This window comes from Cibotium barometz, chromosome 63 (assembly GCF_041138505.1).
Source record: "Cibotium barometz isolate CiBa-2024 chromosome 63, ASM4113850v1, whole genome shotgun sequence".
Lineage (NCBI taxonomy): Eukaryota > Viridiplantae > Streptophyta > Polypodiopsida > Cyatheales > Cibotiaceae > Cibotium > Cibotium barometz.
Window position 1 is genome coordinate 8525144 of NC_141108.1, and position 13157 is coordinate 8538300.

A 13157-nucleotide genomic window follows, 5' to 3' on the forward strand; every position below is an offset into this window, starting at 1 on the left:
AGAAGGCTACATAACAAAAGAATAATGCATTTAGGTTATTTATGGGATGGCCTTGCCCTAGGATGGAGAGACATACAACAACTTAGAATCATGTTTCAAGTGTCAGTGGGAAGATGGGCCGATACTCAACTGTTATCCCTAGTACTCTCTGAAAGCTAGAAAATCCCCACTAACACCATTCTAAATCCTGCCTCTTGGTCACCTCAAGATTGGAAGTGGGGGAGATCCTTACCTCTACTTAGCTGCAATACTCAAGTGGGGGAGATCCTTACCTCTACTTAGCTACAATACTCATAGTGTTTATATGCTCTTATGGAAGGAGTCTCCATGTTCACTTATGAACAAAATCTAGAAAGTTCCCTGGCCTGAAAGTAAATGGCTTGGAGCATGGAGGAGTCTATGGACTATAAAATTCCCTTCCAAAATGAAATTGTTTTTATGGAGAGTCCTGATGCAAGCCCTCCCAATCAGTAGCAAGCTAATGACTAGAAATTTGGAGAACCCTTTTGGGACCAGACCATACATCAAATATGGGATCAAATCAGGGATAGTATGATATTGGAGTGTGATTTCCTTTTGAGTAGATCTACTCTACAGGTCTTGGAGAATGGACTAAAGGAAGGCTGTTTCTTTCTATGGAACAAATGTGGGTTAGTGTTTGAAGGTGTCATATTGAAGGAATTCTAGGAGCTCGTATCTAAATTTCAAAATTAGGTTTGGGGTTTGGTTGTTTTGTCTTGTATTTTGATAGAATATGGTCAAGGGGTTTGAATATATGTATATATATGTGACAATGCCTTTTTAAGACTCACTGGGCAACAAGTTGATGCAAAAATATTATATTTAGTCTCTCTTCTATATTTTCTTACACAGCAAACAGTCCACGTGGTGTCCATATGAGCCACCATGGGGGGAGACTCTAGGATGCAAGTCTTAGATTTTTTTTAAAAAAAATTTGCACAATGTGAACTCCATGATGCGTGGCCATATTAAAAAAAAACAATCTGAGGCGATAGCACTGACAGGTCTTAGATTTTTTTTAAAAATTGCATGATGGGGCTCCAAACTCAACGAGGTGTGTGACAGGTCAGGCGACAGTGAGATTCCATGGGAATTCAAAATGGAAGGTATGCCCTTACACATGGCAAAGAGAGGGAATGTGGGGAGTTTAAAATATTTTATGAGCATTTAAAGCATAGAAAAAAGGGGTATTTGAATTTCAAAAAAGCAAATGCAAGCCTCGTTGCAACAATCGGTCTCTCTCTTTTTCTCCTCCTCTTCTTCTACTTTCCATGTTGGTGCCTCCTGCAAACTAAGGTGGTATGCAATGCATCTCTTTGTCTCTTTTTTACTTTGTAACTTGCTTTTTTTAGGCTTTTTTTAATGTGTTATGTAGAGAGAGAATGTTGAGGTTACTTCTTTTTTTAGGCTTTTTTTAATGTGTTATGTAGAGAGAGAATGTTGAGGTTACTTCTTTTTTGCAGAGCACTTTGCAACATACTTACGTGAAAGCTCCAACATTCAACTTAGGTGAGAGTACCAATGTTTCCTTTTTTTTAAATGGTTGAACATGGGTTTTGTTTTTTCTTAGGAAATATCTTTTTTATTATGATAGATAGTAGATAATGAAAAACACGTTTTGTGATTGAAAAAACATATTGTGTGTGGTTTTGAAATATTTTCTTTTTTCTTTTTTAATAATTTCTATTATATATTGTAGTCAGCACAACATGTTCATGTTCTTTAAACTTTCATATCTTTTTTCATGTTTCTATTTTTTTATGTATGTATATAAACTTTAGATAAATACCTCTAAATTTTGTAGGTATGTGTATAAACTTTCATACCTTTATATATCTATAAACTTTCATATTTTTTTTCATGTTTTTAATTTTTTTATGTATGTATATAAACTATAGACAAATACGTCTAGCTAATTGAAGACTATAGACAAATCTCTCTAACCAATTGAAGACATCCTTTTTTGGGCATTTACTTTCCATCAAAATTGGAGAGAAGCTTGTATACTTTTAAAACCATAGTTTTATCTCATTTTTGGGCCATTCAAAGTTATAGTAAAAAAAAGTGCTAATATAGAGAGAATATGTGTGTGATATGGAGAGATAATAGAAAGGGAGTGTGTGTGTGTGTGTGTGTGAGTGAGTGAGAGAGAGAGAAAGTATATGGCTTTCTCAATGCTAGTCAACACCCGTGAGTCATGACCCCATGTTTAGTCCTTAACCAATTTCAACTATAATATCAATGAGTTACATCTTCAATTTTAGGGGTAACACTCAAGCATTATAATAGATTTTCCAAAAGGAATCCACAACATTTTGGTTACAAAATACTTGCAAAAAAATAAAATACTCGTAAAAAGTTATAAAAAACTTGATTTATTTCATCAAACAAAGCTGATTTCCGAGATCATCCAAATCACCCCGCCTTTAGAAACGCGCTTTGGAAAAACCATTGAAATATAATTGAAGACTTGAAGCGTTCCTGTTCGCGAGCTGGGTTTGTATTGGGTGCACTTTTCTCTCAGTTTGTGCATTAGGGTTTGTTACCAATATGTCGGCAGCTGTAATGGCGCTGGGCAATGGACTGCTCTCAACCATGGGCAAGGCCATAGACCTGTGGCATCAGAGAAACCAGAATGTCGCTGTGTTGGAGGAGCTGAAGCAATTCGTGAAAGATCTGGAGGAAAACATCCGCGAGCTCCAAAAAAAGGCGATCGGCTCCAGCAATAGCACTGCTTGGTCTTTAGGTAAGCAGCCCGTGCCAAAATGATACTTCATGTACTAGTCCAGATCATACTAGGTGGGGCTTGTATCGATAAGATTGATTCTTCTTTTGAGTTGGGCAGACGCCTTGCAGAAGGACATAGAGAATGCTGATGTGGTTGCTAAGAAAATCCTTAACAAGGGCTTCGTTCGATCCGTTTGGGATGCGAATAAGACACAATCCAAAATACAAGCTCTTCGTGAATGTGTCATGACATCCTTCCAGAGCAGGCTCTTATTCGCCACATTGGACGTACGTAGTTTTATTTTGCAGCATAATACGCATGCTTTATCTTTACAGCCCAAGCTAGATGAATATTTGGAAGGTTACTTGATAATGCCATAATAAGTGTAATTTGGCATCATACCATGCTAATCTAAAAGAAGATGATTGGGTGCAGCAACGAGTGTTGACCTTTAGAAGGTCATTAATTATAACTCCAGTTATTAAATTAGGTTTTGCGTTACATGCCAGGTGGTAATCGAAAGCAAACAGGGACAAGATGCGTTTCAAGAAGCCATGCTAAATGTGAACACAAAGTTGATGGAGCTCTCTGGCTCTGTGAAGAAGAACGTGCAGGAAGTACTTCGCAATGAATTGAAGCAAGCGCTGCAACCGGTGATGGTGGCATTGAAGTCCCACGGAGAAAGGATCGAGAATGCCATGTTGACTATACGCAAAACAGAGCCACAGACAAGCGAAGCAGAGAAGTTCTTTGCAGATGTGCAATCCTGAACTCACCTAAAGACCATAGATATCATTTTGCTGCAACATCATTACTTTGTTTACTTGTGCATGATTTGTCTAAAAAACATACAGAGATGCATGCATTCGCTTGAGTGGTTCACTTATGAGGCTACTCTTGCAGCTGTGAGATTGATTTGGATACCTGATCAAGGCATGCAGAGCTGACTTATTTTTGATGATCTTGGGAACAGGTTTTGGCAGGGTTGGAGGGCATATCGAAGGAAATTAAGGAAGAAGGCAGCAGCTCAAAGGGAAAGGCCAGTAAAGGCAGTGGCTCGCAGTCACGTAAGTGGTACCAAGATCCGATCACTTGGGAGAAAATGTGTGACCCTGTGAAGGCAACGGATGGTCATACCTATGATAGGTGGACTATACTAGATATGGCCAGAAGCCCTTTCACACCGGGAGACCAACGGCCTTTTCACATTGCAACAGACGACATTGACGTGCGCAGCCGCTTGTTTCACAGGTTCCCTGAGCAAGAGGAGAAATTTAGAGCAGAGCGCTCTGCCTATAGAGACTCAGCTTTGCAAGCTGCAGACGTTGGGCGCCTTGGAGAGTCTTTGATGATGCTCGACCGTGTCTTGCAGTGGGCTCCTGATGATACAGTGTGCCGTAACAAGCGAGATCAAGTGCATCTCCTAATAGCGGGTCAGTAAACATGACTTTGTCGCATGCTATATATTTTATGCAATGTCACTTGCTAGTCCCAATTTCCCAATGCTCGAGAAAAGTTTTAAAATTAGCGTCACTTTTCAGAATGAAGGGGTAATAGAGAGAGTAAACAAGGGACTTTATAACTAAGGTCCGCTTCTCTCTCTCTCCAGGTCTTAAATGATCCTTCACCAGGCCAAAGGCTGAATATACATGCTCACACTGCACAGCCTCTAAAAAAGAGAGTAGAAAGAAGGGTGTAGGGGGGGAGGACAGGGGAGGGGTTAATGTTAATGTTCCCTCCTTTGGGAAGCAAACAAAGAATGTGTTTCCACATGATAGAATTATAAGCAAGAGGGCACTTGATGTGGTGCGCTCAGATGTATGAAGGCCGACCAAGACGACATCAATGGGAGGAGGTTGCTACTATGTATCATTCATTAATGACCACACAAGGAAAGTGTAGGTGTACTTTATGAAGGAGAAAAGTAAAGTGTTCAATCACTTTCAGAATTTTAGAATATATATTGGCTGAAAAGCAAACAGGTTTGTAGGTTAAGTGCCTAAGGTGAAATGGAGGGGGAGAATACTTCTCCAATGAGTTTACTATATACTTGAAACAACATAGAATTCAGAGATAGTTTACATGCAGGTGCACTCCGTAACAAAATGGCATTGATGGCTGAAAAGAGCATGCCTCATCATTATTAGGCCGAAGCAGTTGTTGCGAGACTCGTAATTTACATCATGAACAAGACCCTCACAACAGCAATGCATGGTGTGACTCCAAAGGAGAAATACATTGGTAGAAAACTAGATTTGTCACACTTGAAAGTGTTTGGATGCATTGCATATATACATGTCCTTGATGAGCTACAAACTAAGCTGGATTCAAAGACGAAAAAATGTATTTTCATTGGGTACTTACTTAAAAGCAGAAAGGGTATAGACGTTGTAACCCTATCACACATGAGATGAGGGTGAGCAGCGATATTGTGTTTGATGAGATGAGGAGTTGGTATGTTGATGTAAAAGACTCCATTGGGACCGATGCACACGAGCATATGGTTGCAAATAATGTAGGGTAGCAATCACAAACATTGAGTGGACCAAGAGAGTCCTCTAGTAGTGGGTCTACTAATAGACCATGGAGGAGTGGCATGTTACTGCATCAAAATACCGGTCTTGCAAATACAAGAGTTCCATCACATAAAGGTAAAGAGAATATTGTTGAACCTCTTGGTATGCTTGATGCTTCAGCAGGGCATTCACATGTAGATGAAGAGTCTAGTGGCTCAGAGCAGAGCCTTGATGTGGAGTTTGGGATTCCAACAATTAGGACATCTCGTATGAGAAGAGCTAATGCAGCTACTAAGAGGACACCATAGACATATCCAAGACCACGCAAGTCAAACAGGGTAAAAAGACAAGTTCAGAGATTGATGTATGATGATGGCTATATAGCTCGCCATTATGCATATATGGCAAAGGTTATGCAGGATGTTGAACCCACATATTTTCAGGATGCTATTGGGCATACACTTTGGGATAAATCCATTGTTGAGGAAATGGCTACATTGGAAGCAAATAAGACATGGGAATTGGTGCCTTTACCTGAAGGAAAAAAGGCTATTGGCTGTAAGTGGGTGGACAAGATGAAGCACAACTCAGATAGAAGTATAAGAAAGTACAAGGCTAGATTGGTAGGCAAAGGATATGCACAGACACATGGGATTGATTATGAAGAGACATTTGCACTTGTTGCAAAGATGGCAATCGTGCGAGCTATGATTGTAGTGGCTATGTCAAAAGATTGGATTTTACATCAAATTGATGTTAAGAATGCATTCTTGCATGGTGAGCTACAAGAAGAGGTGTATTTGGACTAGCCACTTGGCTATGAGGATTTGAGTAACCTAGACTATGTGCAGGCACTATGTAAAGCCTTGTATGGCTTGAAGCAGGCAATGAGAGCATGACATGACAAAATTGCAAAGTATCTTATCACCATTGGCTTTTGTATGGTAGATGTAGATCATTCACTCTATGTGCTCAAGTATGATAGGGACACACCATCTATGTGGATGACTTGATTGTTGGGGGTGACAATGAAGAGAAAGTTGAGCATGTGAAGTCTCCTCAAGTAGAAATTTGATATGGACTTAGGTAAGCTGAGATATTTTCTTGGGATTGAGGTCATTAGGGTGCCTGAGGGCATATGGCTATCATAGCGACAGTATGCATTAGACATGTTATCCAAGTATGGTATGGCTTGTTGTAAGCCCATCTTTGTACCATTGGATCAGAATGGCAAGCTGAGTGCAAATGCAGGTGAGATTTTAGAGGATGCCATTATGTATAGGAAGATAGTAGGTAGCCTTATCTACATGACGATCACCAGGCTGGATTTGAACTACACAGTTGGATTGGAGAGTTAATTTATGTAGGTTCCTTGGAAGCTACATTTGGATGGAGTGAGGCACACATTACATTATGTGAGGTCCACTATTGATTATGGTCTCTCTTATAAGCTTGGTGTAGAGCTGCAGGTGTATGGATACACAGATGCAAATTAGGCTGGTAGCATCTTATAGAAGATCTACCAGTGGGTTTATGTTTTCTTTTGGGAACGCTGCTACTACTATTACATGGAGCAGCAATAAGCAACCAACCATTGCCTTGTTAAGTATAGAGGTAGAGTATAGGGGTGCTACAATGGTAGCATGTGAGGTAGCTTGGCTTCGTAAGCTACTTGGAGATATGAGGCTACATGTGGACAAGAAGGTTGTCATTTATTGTGACAACCTTAGTAGCATACAATTGGCCAGGAACCCAGTGTTTCATACACGGATCAAACACATTGAGGTCTATTACCTCTTCATGAGAGAGAAGGTCGTAAGATAGATCTTATGTATATTAGCACAGAGGATTAGGCTGCTAACATTTTCACCAAGGTCTTGGGAGCTGAGAAGCTTCTCAGATTCCGTGACATGCTTAGAATGATAGCGATGGGGGAGTATTGAGATGTCAAGCTCAACTAGAGCTGACACTTACGACATGCTTGGGTAACCATTCGTCATTTACATCGACATGCTTGAGCTTGAGGGGGAGTGTTGAGATGTCAAGCTCAACTAGAGCTGACACTTACGACATGCTTGGGTAACCATTCGTCATTTACATCGACTGGCGTATTTGGTAGTCGACATCGGATAGATCTTCACCACAGTGATTTCACAATTGGACTACACTACCTAGTTATGGCATACTTATCATGCCAGCTCATCTACCTAGTGTGTTCACATTCTGGACCACATGTACATAGTACTCTAGTACTTATGTTTGGTTATCACTTATCTTTTCTAGACCTCCTTTTTATATGAAGAAGAAGAAGAAGACTTTTAGCCTTCCATCACTGTGTGTTGTCTTCTAGGGTTTGTGTATGTGTGTGCTTGCAAGAGCTCAAGCTCCCCTTCTTCCCTCTATCTTTTCATTGGAAACCTCGCCTTCGAGAAACTTCATCGAACACTAGGAACCCAAGGGCCTCCAAGCAATGGCTTATGGCTTGATATCTGAAAGGTCTTCCAAGGCTCACCTCTTGGAAGTAAGCGTGGGATAGTCAACTTGCCTAATAGGGCCATGCTCTAAATAGATGGATCGATGATGCCTAGACCTCCTCGGTAGTAGGGCTAAATGATCACTCTTTAAGTCACCTTGGCCCTTGAGGATTGGCCATCATTCTCTGACCAAAGAAAAGGATCAACTGTTGTACCTGTCATCCACTTTCCACACTACTCAGTTCAAAGATAACCAATTCCACAGCACTCAATATTTGAACTCGTTAGCAACCACTTATAACTTAGCACTAAGCTCAACCTATGTGTAAATCACAATCCTGAAATCTGTGTTAGTTTTTGTCCAATTCTTTAGTAATTGCTATGCATGTTTCAACCAATTTTGAAATTTCAATCTCATGAAAACCGGTCCAAAAAGACTTCATAGTTTAAAGATTATTATACCTTTCATAATTTATCAACCCTCGGCTGGAGTGTTATTGTGTGGTGGGGACGCTTCCAAGCTGCCGAGAACTTTTTGCCCTCATATTATAAAGGTCATAAAACCTTTCGCTATGGCATGCTAATTTATCTATCCTGTGCTGGATTGCTAGCTTTTGGAAATACCTTGGTGTGGTGGGGCTGCTTTGAGGGACCGACCTCCCGCTGCCCATTTTACAGATCTCTCGGGGACCCTAGTTGAACTTGTTGGACTTGATTTTGTTAACAGGAGGTCTTCCCAACCCATGCTCATGGATTTTGACTATACCCCATCTACCCCCCACCCAACACACACATACGCTTAAGCAAAAAAGTTTATAGTACTCAACAAACAATCCGAGTTTTGTAGGGAAGATATGTAAATTCCCTAAGGTAAGAAAGCATGACCTAGTGGGCATGTTGTTGGTATGTACTTTGCTAGATTCCCAAGGTTCCAAACTCCCTGCCAACTTGAACCTGTACTTATACGCTAGATTAGCATATTATCATAGATGCATGATAGCAACCACACTAATATGTATCCATAATCCATTTCTTTGTGAATATCAGTCATATATATAACCAAAATCAAACTGTGGCAACTCTTTCCCGATGATCGATAGGTGGTTGCCATGGTTAATGCAAGGCTTGATGAACATCGAACACAACACAAATCTTTGTCATCTCCAGTAAGAAAACATAGGCGGCACTATTGTCAAAAAGTAGTTGCCTAACTTTGATGTAGGAAGCATGAGTGCGTGAGTAACTATGATGTGAGCTATGGTCAAGAGTGCTTGAGTGACTATCAGGCATAAGAAGAGTTTGCAGCTTTTCATGGGTATGTCACCGTATGCCTTATTGATACTTCTTAAGTACGGTCATCAATACTAATTCATGAAATGGGAAAAAAAACCATGTTACACAAATTCACATAACCATTCATTTTATCAAAATAAAAGAAGTTAAACTTCAAAACACAAACACACGAGCCACATACAACAACAAATGCATTGTGGACACGAGATCCACATACAATACCACAAAAGCAACCACACAGCTGGAAACTTATTCGACCACACGTTTCTGAAGGCAGTCAACAAGTTCACTTCTTCATTTGATACCACTTCTATGCTTTCACATCTTTTGACACAAAACCAAATTTAAGAAAAAGGTTAGACTAGTAGTGTTTTCTATGCTTGTTACACCTCAAGTGTCATGTTTGCAAAAATTTCATGACGACGGTGGTGATTCTTTGACTGTTTAATGGCAGGCAACAACATCGTGGAAAGGGAACTCGTTGTACAAAATATGGAAGCTGGACAGAGTTCGGCAGAGCAGATAACTGCAGTTCACGACTCCGACTTCTCTGCATCGATGACTCAATTTCCAGCACTCGATCTCTATGAGGATTACGGGGAGATGTGGCAAATAAGGGAGCGGGATGATTATGAGGATTTACATGGTTCTGATCTTCCGTCAAGTAGTGATGAATCAGAGGAGGAGCCCGGCACGCGGCTAGATGGAGCCACTGTAAACCCCAGAGAAGTGGCACTCTCCAAAGATGGACTGCAGGCTACATATAAGAGGGACAGCGCAACGGGTGTTGTGTTGTATGCAAATCTTCCCTGTCCTTCCGACTGCTACCCTTTCTACTACTTCGAGATGAAAGTGAGGAAGGATGATCTGCAGCGTGCACATGTGGGCATCGGCTTCAGCAGTACAAAAGAGATTGGTAAGAACAGTTCGGTGCTCGGCGGTGCCCAGCCTGGTTCACTATGTGGCTACCAGGCGGCGGTGCCAGGCGCAGTACCCGTCCTTAATCTTGACAGAGAGGATGGTTGCCCCGTATCTGTTGCATGCGGGCATTTCCGAGGCGGGGATACTGTGGGCGCGGGCTTCCACACGTCCACACGCAATGTCTTCTTCACGCGGAATGGGCAGGTGGTGGCATTGGTGGAAAGCCAGCTGAAAAACTTCCCCTTTCATCGTGTCTTCCCTACCGTCGTACTGCGGAACTACGGAGCCAAAGTAAAGCTCAACTTTGGCCACGACCGCCGTGGCTTCACGGAAGAGCCTCTTCCCAGTCGCCTGGAAAGCACTACCTGCGATCCAAACGTGCTTCACTTGTCCACCAATGGTCTCTCACTGCGTCTCAGGGCACCTGCGGATGGCGGCACTAGGTGCTCAGTCATTGGCGCCATAATGGCAGACAAGCCGGTGCCGATGCGGACGGCGCTCTTCTACTTCGAGATCACGGTAGCGGATCCAGGGCATAATGGGTTAGTAGCTCTTGGTTTTACCGGCACAAGCAGCTTCTGCAAGGATAAGATGCCAGGGTTGTACAACAACTCCTGTGGTTACCGTGGGGATGATGGCAAGCTATACCAGGCCGGTGATGCGGAGGGAACACCCTTCGGAGCCGTTGCTGTGGAGGGCGATACAATGGGAGCTGGCATCCACCATGGCAACAACGAGATTTTCTTCGTCAAAAACGGGGTTCTCATCGCCACGGTCAGCAATACACTCACGGGTGTAGTAACACCGGTGGTGGGCCTGGGCTCGTTAAACAGCCAGGTAAAAGTGGATTTTAGTGGCTTGAATTTTCATGCGGAGGCACGGCCATCAAGGCTCGTCGTTAGCCCTTCATCCTCCAAATTAGTAAACCTCACCCCCGATGGGCTCACAGCTTGCTACGTCGGCCGTCGTTCTGAGCTTCGCGTTGCAGCACTTCAAGCAGACCACGTCGCATGCTTTCGTTCATATGACAACTACTACTTCGAGCTCACCGTAGTAAACAGCGTCAAGCGTGGGTCCATCGCCATAGGCTTCACGCGTCAAAATGACTTCCGAGCCGACGAGCACCCCGGTTGGTACCCCAACTCTTGTGGTTACCATGGAGACGACGGTATGCTGTTTTCTGGCAAAGGCTCTGGCAAGAAGTTTGGGCCAACCTTCTCCGCCGGTGACACTGTGGGCGCTGGTATTGACAATGATTCCCATGTCATATTCTTCGTCAAAAATGGTGTTTTGGTCGGCCAGCACAAGATGCAGATGTCGTGCGCTTTCCGCCCTATCATAGGTTTAAATAGCCCAAAAGAGAAGGTGCGCCTCAACTTTGGCCAAGATCTGTTTGTCTTTGATAGTAGCGGCAAGCGCACAGATTAGTTCCATTCAAAACCATGGACGAGAATGAAGATCTCATCTAGGCGTTTCCCCCTTCGGTACTGTGTGTAAAGCCCATTTTAATAATTATTTTGTAGTTTATTTGGATTATCGTCCACTGAATGCAATTTCATTTTTATTGGCCTACCTTTGAAAATACTTCATGCAGTTTTATTTTTAGTTTTGGTGAAATGCCACAATATTATTATTTTATAAGAAACATTACATAAACACTAGCTACAAGTTGGCCGCAAGAAAGTTTAAACAACTTTTCTTCTAATCTTTTTAAACTAGGTACAACATGAGCACCCTCAAAATCTCTTCATCTGTGAACTAACAAGTAGCCTCAACCCGTCTTCAGATGGACACAAAATTTTACACAATAGTACATTGGAAGTTCTTAAATTTGTGCATTGAAACTTCTTAAATTTGACGGGTCTTGCTTTTGATGCGGCATAAACAACTAGCCATAGTTGTGCAAAGAGGGACTTAATGATAACACAGGCTTTGAGAGAGAGAGAGAGAGAGTAATACTTGGAAGACTCAAATTTGTGTTGAAGGCTGAAGTTACTGTTTATGCAACATAGCATCCACACACCTGGGTATAATTAGCAATGAAAAGAACACACACAATACATGGCAATCGCAAATTCAAATTCTCGTATGGACATCAATTTTTCATTTATCTCTCTCTACCACCTAGAATGGTTGAAATATTTATTGTGGACCTCCCTCTTTCTCTCTCGGGTTCATACATGGCATCTTACTTTTTTTCCCTCTTTTTTTTTCATTTTTATCACGTGGTAAATATGAACATTAAACAATTATGATTACTATTATAATCCCATGCTCTTCTACAATGCTAAGCATATTATATTCTTATTCTTATGCTTTTTCAAATGTAATAAATACTATTTCAAAACTCTAACATGTTGCAACTAACATAACACATATACAAAGATGTGTCATAAAACAAAGTTGCAATATATACAAAGATATTATTGTAGAAAAAAAGGCTCCCAGAAAAAGAAGACTAATGGATCTAGTTCCTAGAACCCTAATCCAATCATCGACGTTTGCAATGACGATTGGAACGGCAATGAACATTGCGCATAACATAGCGCTCTGCCACATAAGTCGGAGATTCCAAATCACCATCTCCAATAGGAAGAGGAAGTGGACCTACACATAAAAAGAGATATTAATACAATATAATTTGTATAATTAAAAAACCATTGAAAGAATATTATTAAAATAGATGACCTAATAAAAAAACCATTACTACCAATATAAGAAGCCCTTGTCCCAATTGTCACATAGACACCACAAAAAACTCATAATGTATTAATGAAATCTTCTTTTCATGACATGCGTCAGGAATCAAATAACCTACAAAAGATGGCATCCCTGTATCGTAGTAGCCATCCCTAGGACTCCCGAAAATGACCTCCCTTTTATATTCATAAACACCGCAATCCTCCTTAGAAACACCTATCCCATACATCTAAAAGGCCAGCTCATATACTCACACCATAAAACGGTCTCAAGGTGGTATTATCCTAATTCATAGTCAAAATGTCAAAATTTTATAAATAAGAACATTCACATGATTTAACCACTAATGATTTGTATAAAAATTACATACTCATTCTCAAGGGCAAACTGCGCAATAAACACTACATTATCGCAAGTAATAGGTGTGAACCAAGATGATGGCACTGTACTATACCAAGTTTAAAACTTAAAAGAAAGATTTAAAAACTTAAAATAGAAAAGAAA

General features: G+C 41.1%; 1 protein-coding gene across 2 annotated transcripts; it reads left to right on the plus strand.

Moving 5' to 3' along the window:
* The first annotated feature begins 2446 nt into the window (after nucleotides 1–2446).
* On the plus strand, nucleotides 2447–11743 carry LOC147603636 (uncharacterized). 2 transcript variants are annotated; one of them, XR_015265556.1, is made up of 6 exons: nucleotides 2447–2767; nucleotides 2867–3036; nucleotides 3259–3507; nucleotides 3723–4182; nucleotides 9487–11444; nucleotides 11623–11743. XR_015265556.1 is itself a non-coding variant. In XM_086796169.1 (5 exons), the coding sequence occupies exons 1-5, from the start codon at nucleotides 2572–2574 to the stop codon at nucleotides 11379–11381; spliced, it is 2970 nt and encodes a 989-aa protein (XP_086652295.1). In that variant the 5' UTR covers nucleotides 2447–2571; the 3' UTR covers nucleotides 11382–11525. The 2 variants fall into 2 exon arrangements, 1 of the variants encoding a protein (XP_086652295.1); XM_086796169.1 differs by lacking the exon at nucleotides 11623–11743 and having other exon boundaries at nucleotides 9487–11525.
* The last annotated feature ends 1414 nt before the right edge of the window (nucleotides 11744–13157 follow it).

What these genes read in the sequence shown, in the direction of transcription:
- LOC147603636 (XM_086796169.1), top strand. Translation starts at nt 2,572, where the DNA reads ATGTCGGCAGCTGTAATGGCGCTGGGCAATGGACTGCTCTCAACCATG. An exon ending in TCTTATTCGCCACATTGGAC is followed by an intron (nt 3,037 to 3,258) that starts GTACGTAGTTTT and finishes GTTACATGCCAG; the next exon opens with GTGGTAATCGAAAGCAAACA. An exon ending in CAGAGAAGTTCTTTGCAGAT is followed by an intron (nt 3,508 to 3,722) that starts GTGCAATCCTGA and finishes TCTTGGGAACAG; the next exon opens with GTTTTGGCAGGGTTGGAGGG.